We start from the raw sequence: 25,355 nt of genomic DNA, 5'->3' as shown, positions 1-25,355 counted from the left end.
CCCCTGTCAATGGCTTGCCACCTCTAATGAATAAAGTCTAAAAGCCTCCCTTCTGTAATACTCAAAATCCAACACAATCTGTGCCCAATTATTTTCCAAACCTTATTTCTCATTACCACCATACGACACCCATCAACTCTAAATGACTAGCTACATGTCATCCACAGAAGCTGTCTTGTGACACTTCTCCCTTCACATATATTTATCAGTATTTCCCTTCTCAGAACGTGCCTCTCACCTGCTTGGCTTACCCAAATCTTCTGATCCTTAAACATCCACATCAAATGACCACAACAGTCTTATAAAAGCTTACTGACTTTCTAACCACTGGAGATTTCTCCCTTCTCTGAACTTCTCAGACTTATTTGGCCCAGCAAAGCCTCACACATTTAGGTCTAACTTCATGTAAATACAGATCTCAACTCAGAGGAGGGCAGGCTCCCCAAGGCCTGAGACCACACCTCACACCAGTTTCTCACACACACAGTACCTGGCTCACTATAAACCAGGAGCAAGTTCCTGGGAACTTGTCAGAAATGCAAGTTACCAGCCCCACCCCAGATATACTGACTCAGAAACTCTTGAGAGTGGGTCCAGGAAATGTGTGTTTTAACAAGCTCTCCAGGTGATTCTGATACACACTAAAGTCCGAAAACCACTACTATGGACAACTACTAATTACCTGCTCACCATTACTCCTGGTAATTACAAAATACAGGTGATTGTCACAGGTGGCACCAATGCAGAAAGAATCTGATTAGCAAATAAAACATAAGGATATACAATTATTTTTGGTTGGTTAAAACACCAGCAATTAATGGCAGGCTACTGATAAAAGAAGCCTAGAAATGAACACAAACAATTCTGCATAAGGCAGTTCAGCAACAACTTACTAGTAGCTACAAAGCCCTGGTTCCTGTCCTTCCCTCCCTACACTGGGAGCATGTTGCCAAGCAAAGGAGTAATGATAAGCAATGCTATGGAATTCTAAACAGACTTCTCTTCAAGCAACCATGGAGCAGTTCTGGTCACAATCCAGTTCTTATGGAATCTTAAAAATAAAAGTGTGCCCTCTAGCTACTTAAGTCTATACTTTTAACTATTTTATCAACAAAGAAAGTGAGCACCAGTATCATCAACACAAAAACGGTCATTCTGAAAGACATTATCCAGCATCCAAAAGGACAACTTTAAATAATGCTACCCAACAGTCCAACATTTTCAGCTATTTGAGGTAAATTTTGATGTTCACTCCTGATGGCAGGCTCTGGAAGCATTCTGTAGATAAAAAGGTGTACCTCAGTTCCCTAGTAAGTCTGAGACAGAGCTAGGATTAAACTCAAGCCAATCTGCTAACATCCAATCAATTATTCTACCACCAGCCCACACTGCCGATTCCCCAAATCCCTCAGCCTACATCCAAACCACAGACCCTGAGCACCACTGGCCACCCCAAAATGACCCAAATGATGGCTGAAGGGCCACTGTCCTTAGATTGCAATATCCTGGTCCTGACCCTTTTTATTTCCAAATGACTACAGGGGATTGCCTTGAAACTTTCTCCCTTGATCATGCTAATCTGCAGCCTAACTGGGCTTCAATGGATTAAAGGGAACAGGACACACTCCACAGTAGTGGCCTATACCCATGTCTCAAGAGAGGCCCCCAAATCTACTTTAATGGTTTCATGTATAACTAAAAGAATGTCTTCTCATGGAATCCCCCCATATGCAGCTAATAATAAAGCTCTCCTGTGGTCACAAACATGTAATCTATTAAATAAATAATATGTGAATGACCAAGCTCAAAATAAGTGCATCCTGTTGTATCTCTTCTAACTTGACAGAAGTGCTACCTGCCTCAGGCTCTCTGAAGGACCCATGCCATGTAAAACAAAGCTTGCTGGACTTGCACCTCTGAGGGTTAGGCACTCAACATATCAGACTGCAAGAGCTATTTTATAGGAACAAAAGAGGTATAGCAAATTCAACTTCTCTAAGACTATAGGAATACATAAGTGACACTGGATAGGATAGATTTCTGTTGCTCTTGAAATCTATCACAACTGTGACTTCAGGGTCCCTTCTTCATGCCAGTCATTTTCCAGAAAGAATTCTAGGATGTCAAGATGGGAGATTCAAAGATTTTCTAATGGTTTCTCAAAGTCCAGAGGTTTCTAGAGATGTGCCTCATGGGGTGGGCACATGTTGGCAGGCATGCCTCTCCCTCCCCCATGTCTTTTCTTCTTACCAATCTTATATAGTGGACATAGGTTCTGTAGTCAACCATTTCCAAAAATGCTCACTTATTCCAATTCCTTCTTCCATTTCTAATTGCCCAAATGACTCTACAACCAGGGCAGTGAAGAGCCTGCAATCACCAAGCAGCAGCTGGGACCAGAAGCTGGGACCAGTACCTGTTAACCAGAACCTGCTAACCACCTACACCTACACATCATATCAGGCACTTTTCCCCCCTACTAGTGAGCACCTGCACCTAATTCATAACTCCTGCTGTCTCAAGAAAACCCTGCCTGCGCTCCCTCTCCAGTGAGTCTGGTACTGTGGGAATTGCAGTTCTGGAGGTTCAGAGGCCACTGACCTCTGTTGAGATCCCAGCTTGACAGTTTATGTGCCCTGTAACCTCAAGCATGTTACATTCCCTTTGAGCTTATTTTTTCATCTGTAAAATGAGGAAAGGGTTGATGACAATAACTTTTACATGTTTGTGTGAAAACTAAATGAGATAAGATATGAAAATTGCCTAGCATAGGGCCTGTCACAGAGCATTGGGCAATAAGTGATTCTAATTATTATTATCCACCAAGTCACTATAAAAGGGAAACATCAACCCCCTCCCCCAGACATAGAAGATAAGTGTCAAGCACCTGCATGTGTGGGTCTAAATCTTCATTTTATCTCTATGCAAAGCTGTTCACACAGTGCCAAATCTGCCCACATTTCAAATGTAGGATCAGTTACAGCATGAAGAAAACAAAAAAATAGGAACTGCTTCAGTCAGACTTTAGAAATGAAACCATTTCCATAGAAGCCTGTTGCAAATGCAGACTTCAGGAACTGGCCCAAAAAGACTGAATGGGGATGCCATAGGTGCAAGACACAAGACCAAAGAATAAGTATATTTTTAAGGTGAAGGGATGAGGCCCACCCGACTCAAGAACCACAGGTCACCAGGAAGGAACAATTCCAGACTGTTATAAACACTAAACTACTTTTAGTTTCCCCAAATTCTGCAATGCCCAACAAAATGGTCTGCTACTAGAAGTACAAGGCCCTGCCAGACAAACGGCTCGGCCATCCCCCTTGTAAAAATGGGAGCTAAGCAGTTCCAGCAAGGAGCTACGGTCAACTCACCAAAGCCGGTTTCTTAACAAAGACTCCCTGAAAGCAGACACCCTGTCTTTTACTCCAATAGAGAGGGAGTCTAACAAGACTACTAGGGTGGCTGCCTTCACACTAAATGATGTTTAATTCCCACTGATAGAAAGCCATTCCAGGTGAAAAGGGCTAAATAATAAGACATTGTCCTCCCCATTTTCCAAGTGTTAACTCCCTTAAGAGACCTTAAAGTTCCTGTTTAGTTTTGAATTAATCATGCCGGACTTCTGACTGCCACTGCCCACCCCCCCCACTCTGGCTAGAGCCCCCGCCTGCTCAGTTAGTGGCCAGAGGCCTTATCTAATCCACCAAGGAACTTAAGAGTAGAAAGGAAAGCAGACCAAGCATTCTGAAGATGAACCTACTGGGTATGACTTCACTATATCCCTGGCCTCCTCTAAGCAGCATTAACAAGACAGAAGTGGCCTTTTTTACAGGAAATAAAAGGAACATCTTGCCAGCAGAGATTCTCCTCACAGTACCATTAAGCTGTGGAGCTTCCTGTTACAGATGAAACTGAGGCAGGGCAGAAAAACACCAGCAAAAAAAAGAGTACAATCCTGCAAACTGAAATGAACCACAATGAAGTAGAAACTGCTCACTGGCTCCCATGGATAAGTCTAACTCTAAGAACAGAACTAAGATTCAGTATCTTCATCTCAAAACCAGGCACAGATTTGGGCTCTCACAAAGCCTAGCTGTTCATCCCAATCCACAATGTGGCAATAATACCACCCAACCTGTTCTACTAACAACCTGTTTCATTAACTTTCCATTTCAGGACTTCTCTTCCCCAGATCCTTTCCTCCCTCTACCAATTAATCTTAATAATTGGTAAGGGTAGCAGTATAATAACAGAATTTCAAACCCAAGCACTTTGGGGAAACAGATTTTGGCAGAAATCTTCATTCATTTTCAATGTCCTTCCATTAACCACAATTTAGCTTCGTTGGGCAGAATTCTGAGCCTAAAGAACCAATATACAGAGCAGCAATTAATCGTTTTAAGGACAACCACTGCCTACAAGACTCTCCCCCCTATAATTTTAGCTCATGGGGGAAACGTAACCTGAAAGAAACTTTTTGAACATCTTGCACAGCTCTAGTTGTTCCAGTTTTAAAAGATTTTCTCTTTTTTTTAAGGTTTATTTCTCTCCCCTTCCCCCGCCCCAGTTGTCTGCTCTCTGTGTCCATTTGCTGTGCGTTTTTTTGTGATCGCTTCTATCCTTATCATTGGCACCAGGAATCTGTGTTTCTTTTTGTTGCGTCATCTTATGTCAGCTCTCTGTGTGTGCAGCGCCATTCTCGAGCAGGCTACACTGTCTTTCGCACTGGGTGGCTCTCTTTACGGGGCGCACTCCTTGCGCATGGGGCTCCCCTATGCGGGGGACACCCCTGCGTGGCACGGCACTCCTTGCACCCATCAGGACTGCACACAGGCCAGCTCCACACAGGTCAATGAGGCACGGGGTTTGAACCGCGGACCTCCCATGTGGTAGGCAGACACCCTACCCTTGGGCCAAATCTGCTTCCCTAAAAAGATATTTTAAAACCCTAATTAACTATGGCCAATAATGTGATCAATGGCTTTGAGTCTTTAAACAACGATTTCAAGGTTTTCAGAACCCATCTAACACATAAATTCCAGTAACTGCAGTGAGAACCTCTCCAGCCCCCTTATGATTTGTACTATCCTGTTCTTGCCCTGCCTCTTCCTGGTGGCTGGATGAAGCAGCTCTATTTTAGCCCTGAACTATGGTTCTTTTTTATGTTTTAATCCATGATGCCAAGCTCTGGACTCTGCAGACAGTAGATGCAATTAGATAGTAGATAAAATTATAAGGTTCCTATGCCTTCACTGCCTCAATCAAGACACTCTCCAACCCTCTATGAGACAGCAACCAGGGATCCCAAAACGCCTCCTCCTCAATGTGACCCTCCTTTGCCACCTCCGTCACCCAATCTCCTGCCTCCCCTTTCTCCCCCACCCCTACTTATGGGATCCCAGGGCAATACTGGAACAAGAGAAATGTTCCTTCCTTTCTGCTATCTCCTCCATTATCTATAAAGTTACCATATGTTACCATCTGAAACATTCATCTGATTCAAAAGGACAGTTATTTCTTCAAGGGAGCACACCTCCAATTAATATTATTCAGGGGAAAAATATGACTCAAACAGCATAAATCAATATAGTATACTCTCCAGGACATATCTATGTACATGAAGAGCCCTGTATTTCATATCATATGATTTCAAAAGCCAACCAAAACAGAAAAAATGTATTAATCTTGAAAATAAGAATCTGAAAAAGTATGCATCTACTAAAAAGATGTGAGGCAATTTAGTAACACATAAGCTTTCCTTTAAAGTAAGTTTTTTAGATTAATGTAATACATATGAAAAGCAATAACATGGATAATCATCTGAGCACAAGCTTCTAAAAATAATTTAGGGAATCAGGAATAAGGGGCTATCCTAAAGGAATGAGTCAACCATAAATGCAGAAACAGTAACTACTTAGACAACTCAATATATAAACTTGCTTTGGAGGCTTGAGCCGAAAGATTCTTTCAAGGACAGCCCTCATCTGGTGTATCTTTGTTTCACAGTCTAACAGCTGGTAAGGTGGGAGTAAATGCAGCAATAGAGAAAATGAAATTTCTGCCACAAGCAAATGTATGTTCATTTTTAACCATTTCAGACAAAATGTCTTGGTCTGCCCAAGGTCCAACACTTAGCACAGTGCTAAATATTTGAATGATTTTATTGAATAAATTTGGCCCCAAAGTCACCCCTAACAGTAGCAGCAAGAGGTCTGAATGCCCTAAACATTTACTTCAGAGATCATGAACATATCACAAATTGTCCTGGTAGAAAAGGTTAAAAAAAAAAAAGACGTTTCTCAGTCCCAGAGTCGTTTTCTGAGTGCCTGGATTCTGACCACACATATTATCTTTATAACCCTCCATCTGCCCCTAGAAGTAGCAAAATGAGGCTCTTTATTAGTCAACCTCCCTGTTCTGTCTCTTCAAATGTTCTAAAATCTGGCAAAGGCACCTCCAAACCATGTTCTAAATCCCAGCACCCAATTTTCACTAGCAACTCTGACGCTACAAACCACCCTCAGTCATCTTCCATCCACAAAGCACAGTTTTAAGAAACGTTTGTCAGTGTTCATTTCTAAGCTATTCACAAATAAGTAAATGGAATATTAGGAATGTATTTCACCAATTATATTAGAACTCCTCGACAACAAGAACCTGCACATTTCCAAGCAGAGTGAAAGATGAATGGTGACTGTTCTAGAAAAGACAGTGACCAAAACCTAGGTGGGTAAGAGCTAAACACTCCTCATTATGCAGCTTCCTCTCCATTTATAATCTCTTCCTACCTCCTGACACAGTTATTAATTTGGAGAAAGAGGATTCCTATGCAATAAGTACATTCTGGAAATATACTACTGAACTCTATGACCATCTCTCCCCCATAAGCCATGAGTAAAAACTACAACTCAAATGCCTTACCATCCTTGTTAACAGCAGTGACTTTGGCTGGGTAAAAACGACAATCAGACCAGCAAGCAAGGACCTGCTCGTTTATTTGAAATTCCTAAAAAACATAAAATAAAAGATGCTGTTACAAATTCAATGTTATAGGATATACACTATACCAGAACTCATAAAGGAGGCTGGGTTTGACAAGAGAGTGGGAAGAGGAGATGGCTACTGGGATGGAGCAAGATGTTTCTGCTGTTGAGCACTGGGAGTCAAAATAAGAGGGCAGGGACACAGGCCCCACTGGCCAAGGAGGTCTGGGTAGGTACAGCCCAGCACTGATGATAATCCTACTCTGTCAAGGATTGAAAGCAAGTTTAAGAGCTCAGGACCAATAGGAATACCCAGCATACAACTGGAAGGAATGAAGCTACATCATTTTAAAGAAAGTAGAATTAATACCACCTAGTGCCACCCATACTGCCAAAGGGCCTTTCTCCAAGAAAAGCACCCATTAGCCTTTAATATTTTTATACTGTTTTCCCAGCAGCCTATAGACTACCCAGCACATGGTTTACATTGATAAATATTATAGAATGAATACTGATCCATCAAAGTTGAGAAGAGATATCTTAAACCTTATCCTAAATTGGACAGGTGGGGGGGAGTAGCAGGAGTTCAAGTTCTCTGATGTGGGTTAAAACTGGAAAACAGAATCAGTTCCAAAGACAGCAGATCTACTAAAGATGTTTCAATGCCTCCTTGAAAAATCCAAAACTAATACTTCATACTTTATTCTAAGTCCATAAAAGCTCCAGGCAAAGTATTGAAATTTGGAAAACAAAAATGGATACAATCAATTCCAAGCTCTTTGAGGGCTTATAAAAGATACTGAACATTAGGCTATCAAAAAGTGCCTCACATGGAATGACTGTTTAAATAAATCATCAGTCATCAGCAATGGCAAGACTGTAATACAGGCCCTCTTCCAGAAGTTGGGGATACATGATATAAATGATACAAAGTACCCATCCATCATCAATGCAGTTTCAACCAAGTTTGTTTATGAACTGGCACATCAATCTGAACATATGAAAACTGGGATTCTTCGAGAGCCCCAGATGCCTTGGAGATCTCAGGGTTGCAAATACAAGCCTATATGGGGCTGGTCTCCAACTGCTACTGCACACTGAAGATCAAAGGCTAGATCTGCCCAATGAGTAAAACCCAGCTCATTACAGAAATTCCCAGATATCATACTTACAGAAGATCCTTCCTCTTCATGTAAGCCCTCTTTTCTCAACTGTATTTTCTCTAAAGGGCGTAAATACGGGCTGTCCCAACAGAACCACTCATCATAACGATGGTTCCAGCGTTTGAAATGGATGAGTACTTTTCCTTCTTCGTAATCAATGTCTTCTATGTGAGCTGGATACCTGAGTCAGGAAAAAAAAATTGAAATGCCTTTAATATCCCACCCAAGATATCCAAAATGATACATTTCCAAGCCTCTTTCCAAAGAAGCAGGCTATCAAAGTACTAAATAATGATTTGCCATTTAGCGGCCCCATGATACAGTATCAGCACACTGGGTTATACTCTGGGTTAATGTGGTAATATACAAAAGACCTGAGCACAGAGGAGGCAGGAAGCAAACATTTAACAACTACATTATATTTTACAAGTGCCGATAAATTAAAATGACTGCAGGGGAGGTGGTGTAGCTCAGTGACTTGAGCACCTGCTTCCCATGTATGGAGTACCGGGTGCAATCTCAGTACCTCCTAAAAAATAAAAATCTGGAAGGATACACAAGAAACTAACAACAGTGGTTACTTGTGGGAAAATGTGGTCGGTTCAGTATATGGGCTCTTCCAACCTCCATTACACCCTCCTTCTAGACTGACAGATTGAAAAACAAAGAACTACATTTCCCTGATTCCCTTAAAATTGGCAATCAAGGTCATGGAGACCAAAGGTTTGGAGGGAACTGTGGTGGACAACCAGGCCCCATGCTCCAGTGCAGGAACTCTCAAACTTCCATGTACAAGCAAATCACCAGGGGATCTTGACAAAATACAGATTCTGATTCAATAGGTTGAGCTAGAAATTAAGAATATGGATTTTTAATAAACTCTCATGATGTTAATGCTGTGGTCTGAGGATGCTGTTAGACTGCAGTGGCAAGGATCCAACGTCTAGCTACTATCTTGGCAGGTATCAACAGTGTTGAGGGTGGCAGTGACCTCCTGATATCCAGATTACAGTTCCAATAGTGGGCACTTGAAATTCATAATCTAGGGGCAGTATCCACTCTAAATCCCACTCCTCTCAGCCCTTCTGACAATTTTGTTTAAACACCCAATTCTCTATTTTAAATCACTTTGTGGTTAAAACACCCAAATTGGTTTCTGTTTCAGTCATTGAAACCTGACTAATACAAGAGGGGAATTGGGTATCAGGGAGAAAAAGTGGGAGGGAGACTTGTGCAGTATACCTTAAAAAAATTTTTTCAGCCACGTAAACGTATTGTTCATTCCAAAAATAAATCAAAGGTTAAAAAATAAAGAAAAATAAATACGGTATATAACTGTTCCTTTATAATACACTGTATTGATCAGGATGATATTCTGGAATGAGAAAGTTCAGATTCTACCTATATTTTCTCCCTTCAACTTGGATTTGCACTATTTCCTTCCTTTCTTGTATCCAGCATCTTATACAGGGCTGTCACAATAAATGAACAGCTTTATACAGTGTGTCCTCTTTAACTATATACTATTATCCTCCGGAGTAGTAACTAGGTGTTATCCTACCTTTGCATATGCTGGTCACCCAACAAATGTTCAGTAAATGAAGTCTGCTCCTCCTATTCCTCCCCAAAAGTGGTAGGTCATGTGTCTTGGCAATTCTTCAATCCCAAGGTTCTCAGACCCCAGCTACCCTTTCCAGTTTTAGTCATTCCCTAAGTTCAGGCCCCCATCACTTCATGTGAGCATTCCTCACACAGCACTTTCCAAAATTCTTCATGGTGCTATGCATAGAGTAAGATATTAACAGTAGGAATAAACAGCCCTGAAACTAGTCTCCCTGCTCCAATTCAAAGGAAACACAGCTGCTATAAATAAAAGATATCTTGACAGAAGACTGGCTAATTATGTGATCTGAATAATTGAGTAGTACAATTGTAGGAGATAAGAAATGATTCCCAAAATCCATTCATCTCCACAAAATGAGGAAAAAGACGCAGATATCTCAATTATGTCTCTTGCCGTCTCATTCATCCAGCCTACCAGAAACTAGTGAACCTCCCTAAAATAGCACAATCTGTCCTAACACTCCTATTCAAAGCCCTTTATTTAATGGTTTGCTATCTCTACCAATAGTTTTCAAACTTAGATCTTTGGGCAAAAGCAGAGAATTTATTTCTCATAGATCTAAATTGACTTAATTTACAGATCTGTTCTTCATACTGAACTCACATTCTTTCTAACTTTTTGGTTGTTTAAATATACTTTTTAAAATTAAAAAATAGTAATTGTTTTTAATGCCCTTACTAATATTATGCAACCATTAAAAATAAAAGACCTCATAAGGTAAGTGGGGTAAAAAACAAAAACCAAGATGTATAACGTTATTTGAATGCACTAACATTTATGTGAGGGAGGGGAGAGAACCAATACATTCATACCTGATGGTAAATTCGTGGGCTATCCCTGGAAGGATGATCAAGCAACCCGGTTTGCCTCTTGGGAAGGGAACTGGATAGTTAGGGAACTGGAGAGGAAGTATGAGACTTATTTTATTCAATGTATATCCTTTTGTATGTTTTGAATGTTGCACCATGACCATGTATTAACTCTAAAAAGTATATAATAGATAATTATTCTAACTATCCTTATTTGGCAAAATAAAAAGGTGGCACACTCAGGATAAACCCCAAAATTCTTTTGTAATTTTTACTGGCCAGTGCCTTCAAAAAGTATGGGAAGTCTGAATCCACAAAATCAACTCCAGAATATTTGGCCAGGAATTCCATTGCACACTTGAGGTCTGCAAGACCGCCTCCTCCTCAACTAGCCCGAAGTATCTCTCATGCTCAAAAAACTTTTCTGACCATGGGCAGACCTAAACAAACCTTTTCTGGAGGCTCAACAGTAACCAAGGGGTCAGAAAGGTTTCCTAAGGAAGACATGGCCCTCCCCACTTCCCTAAAGTGAGACAATTATACAAGTCCCTCATGGGAGGGATCAAAGTTTTCCAACTGCATTTCTGAGAAAAGGGGACATTAAAGACTTTCTTAAAGATCAACTGGGTAACACACAATTGCTGGCTGCCTTAGGGACAGCTCAGCTTCATCAGTCAAAACAGGACTTTATTTAAGTGTCTTTGGTCTGATCAGTCAATTCCACGTCTTAGAAGGGATTATAAAGACATGTTCTCTGGTCCTTGCCCTTGTGGAGAACTAGGCACATAACCAATGAAGCTTTAAAACGATTAGGTCAGGAGAGCCGGTGTAGCTCAGTGGTTGAGGGCCGGCTTCCCACATATGATGTCTGGGGTTCAACCCCCAGGCACCAGGACCTCAATAAAAAAATAATAAAAACAATAAAAACCTATTAGGTTGAAACACAGGAAACCGCTGATATTCAACTGCTTTTTACCCTTAAAAAATAGCAATAGTATCTGGTTCAACTTATATTTAGACAACGATAAAAGGAAATGGAGAAGATGAGGCAAGACTGACAAAAGAGGGGACATAAATAGAACCTCTATAGGCAACAAAGGGGAGAAGAATTTCCAGCTTCAACAGGTAACTAACAGTCATTAGTGACTCTAACTTCCAAAAGAATACTGCAGCTGGGAGTCACATTTCTAACCAATGGAAATATTAACCAACAGGAGGAAATGAAAAACACCAAATTGATAATAAAATTTCTGGGGATGGGATAGGGATTAGAAATGGTCAAAAGATTTTAGTTTCGCTCATAGTTTGAATTTTTATGAAGACTTTGTCACATACATCTTGTGTGAGTAAAAGTAACTTTTAAATTAACATTTTCAAAAGTTGTTTAATTGCCAAACATTAATCAATAACTACATGAATAGTAATTAAAATACAAGCAAACCAAATCAAACAGCACATTTTAAAAATTACCTCATGATTACGTGTGATTTAGCCCAGGCATGCAAGGGTGGTTTAACATAAGAAAATCAATTAATGTAATACACTACACATTAAGATAATGAAGGAAAAAAACCACATGATCATCTCAATTAATGAGGAAAACTCATGAGATAAAATCCAACACACCTTCTCGATAAAAACACTCAGAAAACTAGGAATAATGGAAACTTCCTTAACATGACAAAAGGCATATATGAAAAACCCATAGCTAACAACATACTCAATGGTGAAAAGTGGAAAGCTTTCCACCTAAGGTCAGGAACAAAACAAGAATGCCTACTGTCACCACTGTTATTCGACATTGTACTGGAAATTCTAGCCAGAGCAATGGGACAAAAAAAAAAGCCATCCAAATTGAAAAGGAAGAAGTAAAACTTTCCTTTTTTGCAGATGACATGATCTTATATATAGAAAATCCTGAAAATTTCACAAAAAAACTACAAGAGGTAATAAATTAAGTGAAGTGTCAGGTTATAAGATCAACATGCAAAAAACAGAGTTTATATATACTAGTAATAAACAATCTTAAGAGGAAATTAAGAAAAAAATTTTATTTACATAACAATTAAAAGAATCAAATTTAAATAAGGAAGTAAAGGACTAGTATATAGAAAACTACAGAACATTTCTGAAAGAAATTTTTAAAAGACCTAAATGAAAGGAAAGATATTCCAAGTTCATAGAATGGAAGATTAAAACGATTAAGATATCAATTCTAGAGAAGCGGACTTGGCCCAAAGGATAGGGCGTCCACCTGCCACATGGGAGGTCCGTGGTTCAAACCCTGGGCCTCCTTGACCCGTGTGGAGCTGGCCCATGTGCAGTGCTGATGCACGCAAGGAGTGCCATGCCACACAGGGGTGCCCCCCGCATAGGGGAGCCCCATGAGCAAAGAGTACGCCCCATAAGGAGAGCCGCCCAGCGCAAAAGAAAGTGCAACCTGCCCCGGAGTGGCGCGCACATATGGAGAGCTGACACAGCAAGATGATGCAACAAAAAAGACACGCAGATTCCCAGTGCTGCTGACAAGAATAAAGCAGACACAGGAGAACACACAGCGAATGGACAGAGAGAGCGGACAACTGGAGGGAAGGGGGGAAAGGAGAGAAATAAATAAAAAATAAATCTTTAAAAAAAAAAATTTCACATGGAAGTACAAAGGACCCAGAATAACCAAAAACCTCTTGAAAAAGAACAAAATTAGAGGACTCACACTTCCCAATTTAAAAACTTAGAACCATAGAAATCGAAACAGCATAGTACTGGTACAATGAGAAACAAATAGATCAAAGGAAGCAAACTGAGCATTCAGAAATAAATGCTACTGATTTTTTTTTATCCCCCCACCACCACCAGCACGTGCTAGGTATCTGCTCTCTATGTCCATTTACTGCACGTTCTTCTGTGTCTGCTTGTCTTCTCATCTTCTCTTTAGGAGGCACCGGGAACCGATCCTGGGACCTTCCAACATTGGAGAGAGGCATTCAATCACCCAAGACACCTCAGTTCCCTGGTTTGTTGTATCTCTCAGTGTCTCTCCTCTGTGTCTCATTTTTGGTTGCATCATCTTGTTGCACCAGCTCTCTGTACCGCATGGGCCAACCAGCTTGCTTTTCACCAGGAGGCCCCGGTAATCAAACCAGGACCCACCATATGATAGACAGGAGCCCAATCACTTGAGCCACATCCATTTCCCCAAACTGATTTTAAGAAGGGTTCACTCAATGGGGAAAGAATGGTCTCCTCAACAAATGGTGCTAGGAAAACTGGATATCCATATGCAAAAGACTCAAAGTACACCCCTACCTCACATCATGTACAAAAATTAACTCAAAACAGATCAAAGATCTAAATATAAGAACCAGAGCTATAAAACTCCTAGGAAAAAAAGAAGAAACATCTTCAAGACTTTGTGGTAGGCAATGGTTTCTTTTTTTTTTTTTTTTAAGATTTATTTTTATTCCCCTCCCCTCCCCCGGTTGTCTGTTTTCTGTGTCTTTTTGCTGCGTCTTGTTTCTTTGTCCGCTTCTGTTGTCGTCAGCGACACGGGAAGTGTGGGCGGCGCCATTCCTCGGCAGGCTGCTCCCTCCTTCGCGCTGGGCGGCTCTCCTTATGGGTGCACCCCTTGCGCGTGGGGCTTCCCTACGCGGGGGACACCCCTACACGGGGGACACCCCTACACGGGGGACACCCCTGTGTGGCACGGCACTCCTTGCGCGCATCAGCACTGCGCATGGGCCAGCTCCACGTGGGTCAAGGAGGCCCGGGGCTTGAACCGCGGGCCTCCCATGTGGTAGACGGACGCCCTAACCACTGGGCCAAAGTCCGTTTCCCGCAATGGTTTCTTTACAGCCAAAGCACAAGCAACAAAACAAAAAAAATAGGTTAATGGGACTTCGTCACAAAGACTTTGGTAAAAAAACTTTACCGTGAAAATAAAAAAGACAACCTACAGAATAAGAAAAAAAAATTTTTGAAAACCACGTATCTGACAAGGGTTTAATATCCAGAATATAAAAAGAAATCCTCTAATTCAACAACAAAAAGACAAACAACTCAATTAAAAAAACAGGTAAAACTCTTGAATCGACGTTTTTCCAAAGAAGATATACAAATGGCCAAAAAGCACATGAAAAGATGTTCAACATCATTAGCCATTAGAGAAATGCAAATCAAAAACTACAACTCACCATCTCATGCTCTACAAGGGCTACTATTTAAAAAAACAGAAAATAGCAAGTGTTGGAGAGGATATCAAGAAATAGGAACACTCATTCATTGTTGGTGGGAATGTACAATGGTAATCATTGTGAAAACAGTTTGGCAGTTCCTCAGAAAATTAAGTATAGAATTACCACATGACCCAGCAATCCCATTTTTAGGTATATACCCAAAAGAATCGAAAACAAGAACTCAAAGAGCTATTTGCACACTGTTGTTCATAGTTACACCAATTGCCGAAAGATGGAAGTAACACAAGTGTCCACCAACAGATGAATGGATTCAAAAAATGAGGTATACACAAAGTAATATTATTCAGTTATAAAAAGGAATGAATGGAAGTGGATGTGACTCAAGCAACTGGGCTCCCGTCTACCATACGGGAGGTCTGGGGTTCGATTCCCAGGGCTTCTGATGAAGGCAAGCTATTCCACACAGCAAGCTGGCCCAAGCGGAGAGCTGTCGCACGCAGAGTGCTGGCCCACGCACGAGTGCTGGCTCACACAGGAGTGCTGGCCTGCCCAGAGAGCTGGGACAGCAAGATGACACAACAAAAAGAGACCAATAAGAGAAGCAGCAGACCAGGGAGCTGAGGTGGCGCAAGAGATTGAATGCCTCTCTCCTACTCCGGAAGGACCCAGGATCAGTTCTTGGTGCCACCTAAAGAGAAGATAAACAGACACAAAGAACACACAGAGAGCAGACAGCAAGGGCAAAACAGTGAGGGTGGGGGAGAAAAGAATAAAATAAATCTTTAAAAAAAAAAAAAAATCAACCTTCACATCTATGGTCAACTGATTTTTGGTTAGGGGGCAAAGATCACTCAATTGGGAAAGAATAATTTCTTTAACAAATGATGCTGGAAAATTGGATCTCCATTTGCAAAAGAATGAAGGACCCCACCACACACCTTATACAAAATGAACTCAAGGAGCAGATGTGGCTCAGGCATTGGACGCCCTCCTCACACATGGCAGGTCCAAGGTTCAGTGCCCTGTACCTCCTAAAGAAGAAACAAACAGACAACAGCAAACAGACAAGGGAGCCATCCCAGGGAAGGGGAAAAAAACAATGTCCAATTATCATTTTTAAATAAGTAAATAAAGATGAAGAGAGAGTGCAAAGGGAAGCTGATTGTGGCTTAAGCAATTGGGCTCCCACCTACCACATGGGAGGTCCTGGGTTCAGTTCCTGGTATCTCCTGGAGAAGACAAGCAAGACAGCAAGCTGGCACAATAGGTAGAGCGGTGAGCTGATGCAACAAGACAGTGCAACAGGGAGACACAAGGAGGAAAGACAATAAGTGACACAACAAAGCAGAGAGCTCAGGTGGCTAAAATGATTGAGTGTCTCTCTCCCACAAGGGAGGTCCCAGGTTTGGTTCCCAGTGCCTTCCAAAGAGAAGATGAACAGACACAGAGAGCACACAGTAAATGGACACGGAGAACAGACAGCAAATGCAAAGAAAGGGGGGAAGGATAAATAAAATAAATATTTTTTTAAAAAAGAGACTTGCAGAACAAGCCAAAGTTAAAAAAAAAAAAAAAAAACTTCAAAATGGATCAAAGACCTAAATATATGAGCCAGAACTACCAAACTCATAGAAAAAAGTGTAGGGAAGTATCTTCACAACCTTGCAGTAGGCAATGGTTTGACTTTACACACAAAGCACAAACAACAAAAGAAAAAAGACAACCACAAACTTTTGCACTTCAAAGGACTTCATCATGAAAGAAAAATGACAATATACACAATAGGAGAAAATATTTGGAACCACATACCTGATAAGGGTTTAATATCCAGAATGTATAAAGAAATTCAACTTAACAAAAAGACAACCCAATTTTAAAATTGGCAAAAGACTTGAAGAGGTATCTCTCTAAAGACAATAAACAAATACCCAAAAAGCACATGAAAAAATGCTCAACATCATTAGCCATTACAGAAATGCAAATGAAAACAACAATACAACAATGAGTTACCATTTCACACCCACTAGAATGGTTACTATTTCAAAAAAAAAAAACAGAAAATTACAAGTGTAAGGATGCAGAGAAATAGGAACAGTCATTCATTGCTGTTGGCAATGTAAAATGGTGTCCACACCGTGGAAGACAGTTTGGCAGTTCCTCAGAAAGTATAGAATTACCAATGACCTGGCAATCCCACTCTAGGTATATACCCAAAGAATTTAAAGCAGGGACTCTAACAGATATTTGGATGCTATGTTCACAGTGGCATTATTTACAATTGCCAAAAGATGGAAGCAACCCAAATATCCATCAAGTGATGAATAGATAAACAAAATGTGGTCTATTCATACAGTGGAATATTATTCAGCCACAAAAAGTAATGAAATTCCTATACATACAAGCAACAACATGGATAAACCTTGAAGACATCATGTTGAGTAAAATAAGCTAGACAAAAGGACAAATATTGTATGCGCTCACTGTTATGAAATATTAAAATAAGCAAACTCACAGAGTTAGAATCTAGAATATAGGTTAACAGGTCACAGGGTGGGGATAGAGAACAGAGAGTTAAAAGCTTAAAAGAGTTCCTTTTAGGACTATGGAAATGTTTTGGTAATGGATGGTGGTGATGGTAGCACAACATTGTTAATGTAATTAACAGCACTGAAATATACATATGTGAATGTGGTTAAAAGAGGAATGTTAGATTGTATATATGGTAATAGAATAACAATATTTGTTAAAATCCATGGAACTGCACAACAACAACAAGAGAGCCCTACTGTAAACCATGAACTATAGTTAATAGTACAATTATAAAAATGTGCTTTCATCAACTATAACATACTACACCAATAACAGGCATTACTAAATAGGGTGGTATATTTTACATATGATTGTTCTGTAAACCCACAACTTCTCAAATAAAAAGTAAAAATAAAAATTTTAAGAAGGGAGGAAAAGAGTATACCCTTTAGTATTACCCATCCCGCCTATATCCCCTAGCCAAAATCAGACATAAGAGAGAAATTGTCTTTCCAGGGCCTTTCACCAGGGTCTGGGTTTCTGCATGCTTTCTTCTATCAGCTGTTAAAAGCACCAGAATGGCTCCTCCTCTTTTTAAACTATATTTCCTACCACTCACCTCCCAACCTCTTCCTTAGTTGGCCAATCCCACTTCCTCTACCTGACTTCCTCAGAAGCAAAGCCCACTTTAAATTCTTTAACTGAAATTCAGTTTTTACTAACTTCAGGTACTGGAGCGTTGGGGAAGTGGCTTTTAAAGAAAACTGAGCATTTGGACTAAACCTTGAGAGAGATTTGCCAAATATTTAATTTCTCCCAGAGTGTCTTGCATATTTTAGACATACAATAAACGTTCAGTGAATATACTTTAAAAATTTTAATCATGGTACTTGGAGCCACAAAACAGTAATAGAAATATATCCAAGGTGAATCATCAATATAAAGCAATGATATCTATGTTGTAGATATCAAGAAGACAAACAGGGAACTAGATGTGGCTCAAGCAACTGGGCTTGTAACTACCACATGGGAGGTTCCAGGTTCTGTTCCCGGTACCTCCTGGAGAAGGCAAGCTGGCACAAAGGGCAGACATGGTGAGCTGATGCAACAAGATGATGCAACAAAGAGGAAAGGCAATGAGAGAGACAACAAACCAGGGAGCTGAGGTGGCTCAAGCCACTGAGCAACTTTCTCCCACATGGGAGGTCCCATGTTTGGTTCCCAGTGCCTCCTAAAGAGAAGATGAGGGAAGCGGACTTGGCCCAGTGGTTAAGGCATCTGTCTACCACATGTGAGGTTCACGGTTAAAACCCCGGGCCTCCTTGACCCATGTGGAGCTGGCTCATGCGCAGTGCTGATGTGCGCAAGGAGTGCCATGCCACGCAGGGGTGTCCCCTGCGTAGGGGAGCCCCACGTGCAAGGAGTGCGCCCTATAAGGAGAGCCGCCCAGCGCAAAAGAAAGTGCAGCCTGCCTAAGAATAGCACCGCCCATACGGAGAGCTGACACAAGATGACGCAACAAAAAGAAACAGATTCCCATGTGGCTGACAACAACAGAAGCAGACAAAGAAGACGATGCAGCAAATAGACACAGAGAACAGAAAACCGTGGTATGTGGGGGGGAAGGGGAGAAAAATAAATAAATATTTTTTTAAAAGAGAGAAGATGAGCAGACACAGAAAACACAGCAAATGGGCACATACAGTAGACAGTGACCTCACCAATGGAGGGTGGGGAATAAATAAATAATCTAAAAAAGAAAAAAAAAAACAAGACAAACAGACTCCAGGATGTAAACTGTCAATTTTGAAGGGATATACACTATGATCACCATGAGAAAAGATAAGTTAGTCACAAAACAGCTTTCTTTCAAAGGTTAAAAAAAAAAACTATCAATAACTCATATTAATAAAAAATTGTACTTGGAAAGGACAAATAATCAAACTTCATAGTAATCTCAGTAACTCTATGACCTTATTTTTAAGCCTATAGTGTGACTAATCACTAAGCCAACAAATATGTCACAGAAGGCCAGTGTGGACAGTGTCAAATGGAAAGGGACAAGGAAAATGAACAAAAATAAAGGGAAAAAAATCACTGATTCCACAAGCATTTTCAGGGTGTCTACTCTCAGGACCAGCAAGTATGCTGGGTTTTAGAAATACACAATCAGAGCAGACTTGGCCCAGTGGTTAGGGCGTCCATCTACCACATGGGAGGTCTGCGGTTCAAACCCCGGGCCTCCTTGACCCGTGTGGTGCTGGCCCATGTGCAGTGCTGATGCACACAAGGAGTGCTCTGCCACGCAGGGGTGTCCCCCGCATAGGGGAGCCCCACGCACAAAGACTGAGCCCCGTAAGGAGAGCCACCCAGCGCGAAAGAAAGTGCAGCCTGCCCAAGAATGATGCCACACATGGAGAGCTGACACAACAAGATGACGCAACAAAAAGAAACACAGATTCCTGTGCCACTGACAACAACAGAAGCGGACAAAGAAGAAGACGCAGCAAAGAGACACAGAGAACAGACAACTGGGGCGGGGCGGGGTGGGGCGGGGGGTGGGGAGAAATAAATAAATAAATAAACCTTTAAAAAAAATAGAAATACACAATCAAATCTGTTAAGATGTCCGATCACAGTAGCTGGCAGAGAGGCAGACAACACACTACAAGACACTCCAGCCTTTCAATTTCTCAGACACACAATATACTTCCCATACCTGGCCTTCTCCCTTTACCTGAAACACGCCCCACTGACCACTCTTCCCAGGCAATATCAATATCCTCCTGTAGCTCAGACTCCCTGCTTACACCATCTCAAGGAACCCACCTCTCCTCTCATTCTGTGTCAGTTTCTCCCAATTTCCTTTTAGCATTTACTCCAATCTGTAATTATTTCATTTGTTTCTCACTGTTTGTTTATGGCCTGCTTGCCCAGGAGACTACAGGCGCCCCTAAAGACAGGATCTCTGTCTTTCTTGTTCACTACAGTATCCCCAGGGTCTAACACATACGTCTATATGCACAAATAGTTGTAATAAAGTATCATAAGTGCAACAATGGAAGACTGCTTAGATTAGAGTACAGAGGAGCAAAAGGCCAGTTCTAGGGCAGAGAAAAAGATGAGGGAGAGTAAGGGAGAGCAACAAGGTAACTTTAATGAGTAGGTATTTTGCAGGCGATCAAGGAGGCAGAGAGTGCAGCATGAGTAAGTCAGCATAGGTACAGGGGAAGGAAAGCACAAAAGGGGGCAAGGGAGTGCAGGAAACTGAAGGTGGAGAAGGACACAGCAACTCTGTGTAAAGAGCTGAGCAGGAACCTTATATGGATGGGGAGCTGGGCCCTAAACGAGTGATTTTAAAGATTCACTTTAATTGGTATATTCAGAGCTATGGGTCCAAAAGATTTCCCCAAGAAGAATGTTTTATTAATGCTTTTCCATAATCTGGGTCATCTATTTCAGAGCTTCCCACTTGGGGAGGGGATGTCACAAATGTGTTACAAATGAGTCTGGATGGGATGCTTGATTAAGACAATCACATAAAATCAAGCACTACCAAAGGATTTTAGTGTGTGTGCCTGTCATTAGCCTTGCATTATGATCACCCCCAAAGAGTAGCTGTGTGGTTTTAAAATATGCCGGCAAATTTGATATTCCTCCCTTCAAAAAGTGAAGCCTAATTATTTTCCCCTTGAATGTGGCCAGACTTCGTGACTTGCTTCTTAAAAAATAGAGTATGGAGGAAGTGATGGAGTGGGACTTCAAGGCTGAGTCATAAAAGGCACTGCTGCTTCCTTTTGTACTCTCTAGGATGCCCTGCTGTGGAAGAAGTCAGGTGTTCCAAGATGCCATGGAGAGGCACACATGACAAGGAAATGAGCCCTCCTGCCACCAAGCAAACCACCTTGGACTTCAACCTCATGAGAGACCTCAAGCCAGAACTCCCTCGTTAGGCTACTCCTGATTTACTGACCCACACACTTACAGATGAATAAATATTTGTTGTTTTAGGCCACTAAATTTTAGGGAAATTTGTACACAGCAATAGGTAACTAAAAGAGTAGCATTTTACTCCAGTGCTGTCGTTTCTCAAAATGGATCTATAGGCAGCCATGAGAATCTGGAACCAGAAGAATCAGTCGTCATGTTCTCAAGTTTGAGAAACACTGCTCTGAGCTGCCAGACAAGTCACCCTACCCTAGGGAACCACCAAGGGCTCCCACCAGTTGAGGGGAATGATTCCACTTGCATGTCCAGAGAGCAGTTCAAGTATAAAGCTGGTATACAATGTTAACTTGTTCACAGTATATGACCTCAAGTCCCAGGACAGGTTGCTGCTCAAATTCTTGGCTGCCTCTAATTAAAATTAAGCTGCCCAATATGGCACACTCCGCACATGCTGAGATTAGAACAGCCAGACAGTGCCTGCATAAATCTGTTTGGTCCTCACATATATCCACCAAAGAAACTTTATAGGAAAAAAAGAAGAACCATTTCCCTCTGAATTCCCACTCCCACCAGTCAGTGTTCACCACATGGCTATTGATAACCAGAGTAGACCTTACTCTAGAATTTATAAACTGCCTTTTTTTTTTTAAGATTTATTTTTTATTTATTTCTCTCCTCTTCCCCCTCCCACAGTTGTCTGCTCTCTGTGTCTATTCACTGAGTGTTCTTCTGTGACCACTTCTATCCTTATCAGCAGCACCAGGAATCTGTGTTTCTTTTTGTTGCATCATCTTGCTGTGTCAACTCTCCGTGTGTGCGGCACCATTCCTGGGCAGGCTGCACTTTCTTTAATACTGGGCAGCTCTCCTTACGGGGCACACTCCTTGCGCGTGGGGCTCCCCTTCTTGGGGGACACCCCTGCATGGCAGGGTACTCCTTGTGCACAACAGCACTGTGCATGGGCCAGCTCCACACGGGTCAAGGAGGCCCGGGGTTTGTACCGCGGACCTCCCGTGTGGTAGGCGGACGCCCTAACCACTGGGCCAAGTCCATTACCCTAAACTGCCTTTAAATAAGCTCTCTCTCATTGGGTGTTATTATCTTGATATATATTTTACATGTGAGGAAATGGGGGCTCAAAAAGTGACTAAGAAGAGGCATAATCATGATGAGTAACCAAATCTTCCATTTCTAAATCCAGTCAAGAGGGTTCTGCTCTTATTTTCACCTCACATGTAAATGTCTTTGAAGTGACATACATACACATAGGTATCTTCTGTCTTAGCCACCTAACAGTCTACCTGGTGGCTAGCCCAGTGTTTGCCTAAACTTCACCCCAGAGGTTAACATTCAGGCTGCTTCCAGACTCTTCCCTAAACAGCCATTCTGTGAACATAGAGCAAGACTCAGAGCGTGGCTCTGTTTCTGGTTTAGGGCACACACCAGAAGCAAACAACTTCTATACACGAAAGTAACATTCTAAGGCATCCCCCACAATTTGCAGGAGAAGGGATGGGAAAGGAAAATGTATTTGGTGGAAAACCAAAAGATGACCATGAAGCTGCAAAAGACTGTGCTGTTTGGATGCCTTAACTCTTTCCTTAATCCCTCACCACTTCCATTAATCAATATTTGACACGTCTAACTCAGGAAGTGTCTTTTTATCCCTAACTTTTTATTATGAAAATGTTCAAATATAAAGTCTTAAAGAATAATACAATGACTATCCATAGTATCTATATACCTACTACCTGCTCTCATTTTTAAAAAATTTTTTATATATTTTTAAAAGATTTATCTTTTATTTATTTATTTCTCCACACCCCCTTAGTGTTTTTCATTTTCTGTGTCTGTTCGTCTTGTTTCTTCAGAAGGTACTGGGAGCCAAACCCAGGATCTCTGATGAGGGAGGGAGGTGCCTAATCGCTTGAACCACCTCCATTCCCTCCTTTGTTCTATCCATCATTATGTTTTCATCCCCACATCTCTTGTTGTATCATGTTGTTGTACTAGCTTGCTGCGCCTGCCTGTCATGTCAGCTCACTGTCTTCTTTAGGAAGCACCAGGAACCTCTACTCCCTGCTTTGTTGAGTCTCCCATTATGTTTTTTTTTCTTGTGTCTCTTGTAGTGCCACCTTGTCACACCTGCCCGTTGTGCCAGCTCACTGTCTTCTTTTGGAGGCACTGGGATCCAAACCAGCAACCTCTCATGTGGTAGGCAGGAGCCCAGTTGCCTGAGCCATATCCACTTCCCTTATTTTTTTTTTAAGAAGCTTTAGATTACATAAATGTTACATAAAAAATATAGGGGGACACACACAGACACATATAACACAACACAGTCACACATGCATACACAGATACAACACATACACATACAAACAACATAGGCACACATGCACACACAGACACAAAAAAAATAGGGGAGGGAAGCAGATGTGGCTCAAGTAGTTGCATGTCCGCCTACCACATGGGACATCCTGGGTTTAGTCCCCAGTGCCTCCTAAAGAAGATGAACAAGCTAGTGAGCTGATGGCAAAGGGTTGGCATGGCAAGCTGATGCAAAGAAATGACGAAACAGGGAGACAGAGAGATACAAAAGGCAGGGAACAGATGTGACTCAAGGGACTGAGTGCCTCCCTCCCACATGGGAGGTCCCGGGTTTGGTTCCTGGAGCCTCCTAAAAAGAAGACAAGCAGACACAGAGAGCACACAACAAAAGAGCAGACAGCGAGCACACACGAGGCAAGGCAAAGGGGGAAATAAATAAAAATAAGTCTTTAAATATATATATATAGGAAGGGAGCAGATGTGGCCCAAGTGGTTGAGCTCCTGTTTCCCACATGGTAGGTCCCAGGTTCAATCCCTGGCCCCAGTAACTAAAAAAAAAATAGGGGATTCCCATATACCCCATCCCCTTCCCCTCCCATACTTTCCCACATTAACAACAACTTTCATTGGTGTGGTATATTTGTTACAATTGATAAACATATATTGAAGCACTGTACTAACCAAGGACTACAATTTACATTATAGTGTAAATTTTACAGGTTTTGACAAAATGTATAATGGCCAGTATCCATCAAGGGAACATCATGCAGGTCAATTCCAACATCCCAAAAATGCCCTCATGTTACATCTGTTCTTCCTCTCCCTCCCCTCGGAACCTCTGGTGGCCACTGCCTTTATACCAGTAATACAAGTTCTTCCACTGCTAGAATAATAAGTCTACTTTAGTCCATAGTTGCTTTCCTCTCTTATGTCTATTCATTCCTCAGGGAAGTGCCTTGAATTCCTCTCCTCTCTATCCCGATCATTTCACACCAGCAACAACTGAACAGCCAGTTCATCGACATGACCTCCTCCCATCAGTACTCAACAGAGGGCCTGAAACAGAGACAGTAAATGTTTGCTAACTGAATGAACACCACTTTTCTCATCCTAAGAGGGATTTGACCATGTCTTTTACCTGCTCAAAATCTCCCTTTTCAGCCAAATCTCCCACCACTCCTAATCTGTTCCCTCTCTAGATTCTCAGGCATACCATGTTCTTTCAGCCCTGAATACCTTTGCTCCCACCGCTCCCTCTGCCTACTTCACCCTCACACTCAATCCTAGAAATCTTCCCATCCCTTAAGCTCACTTTCTTACAAGTACCATCTTTTGCAAGTACCTATATACCTTTTCTCCCTCTTCCTACACCCCAGTTACAATGAAGGAGCTGCTTGTTCCTATATACAACCAAGTTTTCCACTTGCACACCACACATCATGGTCTCTTTTTCTCTTCCAATATCTCTTGAACCTACTCCAATCAAGTTTTTGTCCCCACTGCTCCAATTAAACAAGTCTTGCCAAGGTTACCCATAACTCTGATATTACCAAACCAACAGTCACTCAAATTCTCATCTTATGTGACCCACCAGCATCACAAGATAGAGGTGATTATTCCTGCTTCCTTGAAACACTTTTCCACTGCCTCTGGATACCAGTCTTCATGGATCTCCTCCTACCTTAATGGTAATCCATTCTCAGTCTCTTTTTCTGGTTCCTATTCATCTGCTCAACACCTAGATGATGACGACCCAAGATGTAGACTCATGA

General features: G+C 41.6%; 1 protein-coding gene across 10 annotated transcripts in view; it reads right to left on the bottom strand.

Annotated features, from left to right (window-relative positions):
* PHF20 (PHD finger protein 20) overlaps nt 1-25,355 on the bottom strand; it is a 168,145-nt gene that overhangs the window by 99,490 nt on the left and 43,300 nt on the right. For all 10 annotated transcript variants that reach the window (XR_011647319.1, XR_011647320.1, XM_004482410.5 and 7 more), the window contains 2 exons: nt 8,159-8,330; nt 6,925-7,009 (listed from right to left, as the gene is read on the bottom strand). Coding sequence is in view for 8 of the 10 variants with exons in the window: in XM_004482410.5 (XP_004482467.1) it covers nt 6,925-7,009; nt 8,159-8,330 (257 nt within the window). In the remaining 2 variants the exon portion in view is untranslated. The remainder of the gene's footprint in view (nt 1-6,924; nt 7,010-8,158; nt 8,331-25,355) is intronic.

Source organism: Dasypus novemcinctus, chromosome 24, assembly GCF_030445035.2.
Source record: "Dasypus novemcinctus isolate mDasNov1 chromosome 24, mDasNov1.1.hap2, whole genome shotgun sequence".
In the NCBI taxonomy this organism is placed as follows: Eukaryota; Metazoa; Chordata; class Mammalia; order Cingulata; family Dasypodidae; genus Dasypus; species Dasypus novemcinctus.
Note: the sequence above shows the minus strand (reverse complement) of the source record. Positions and strands in the feature narration are given on the sequence as shown.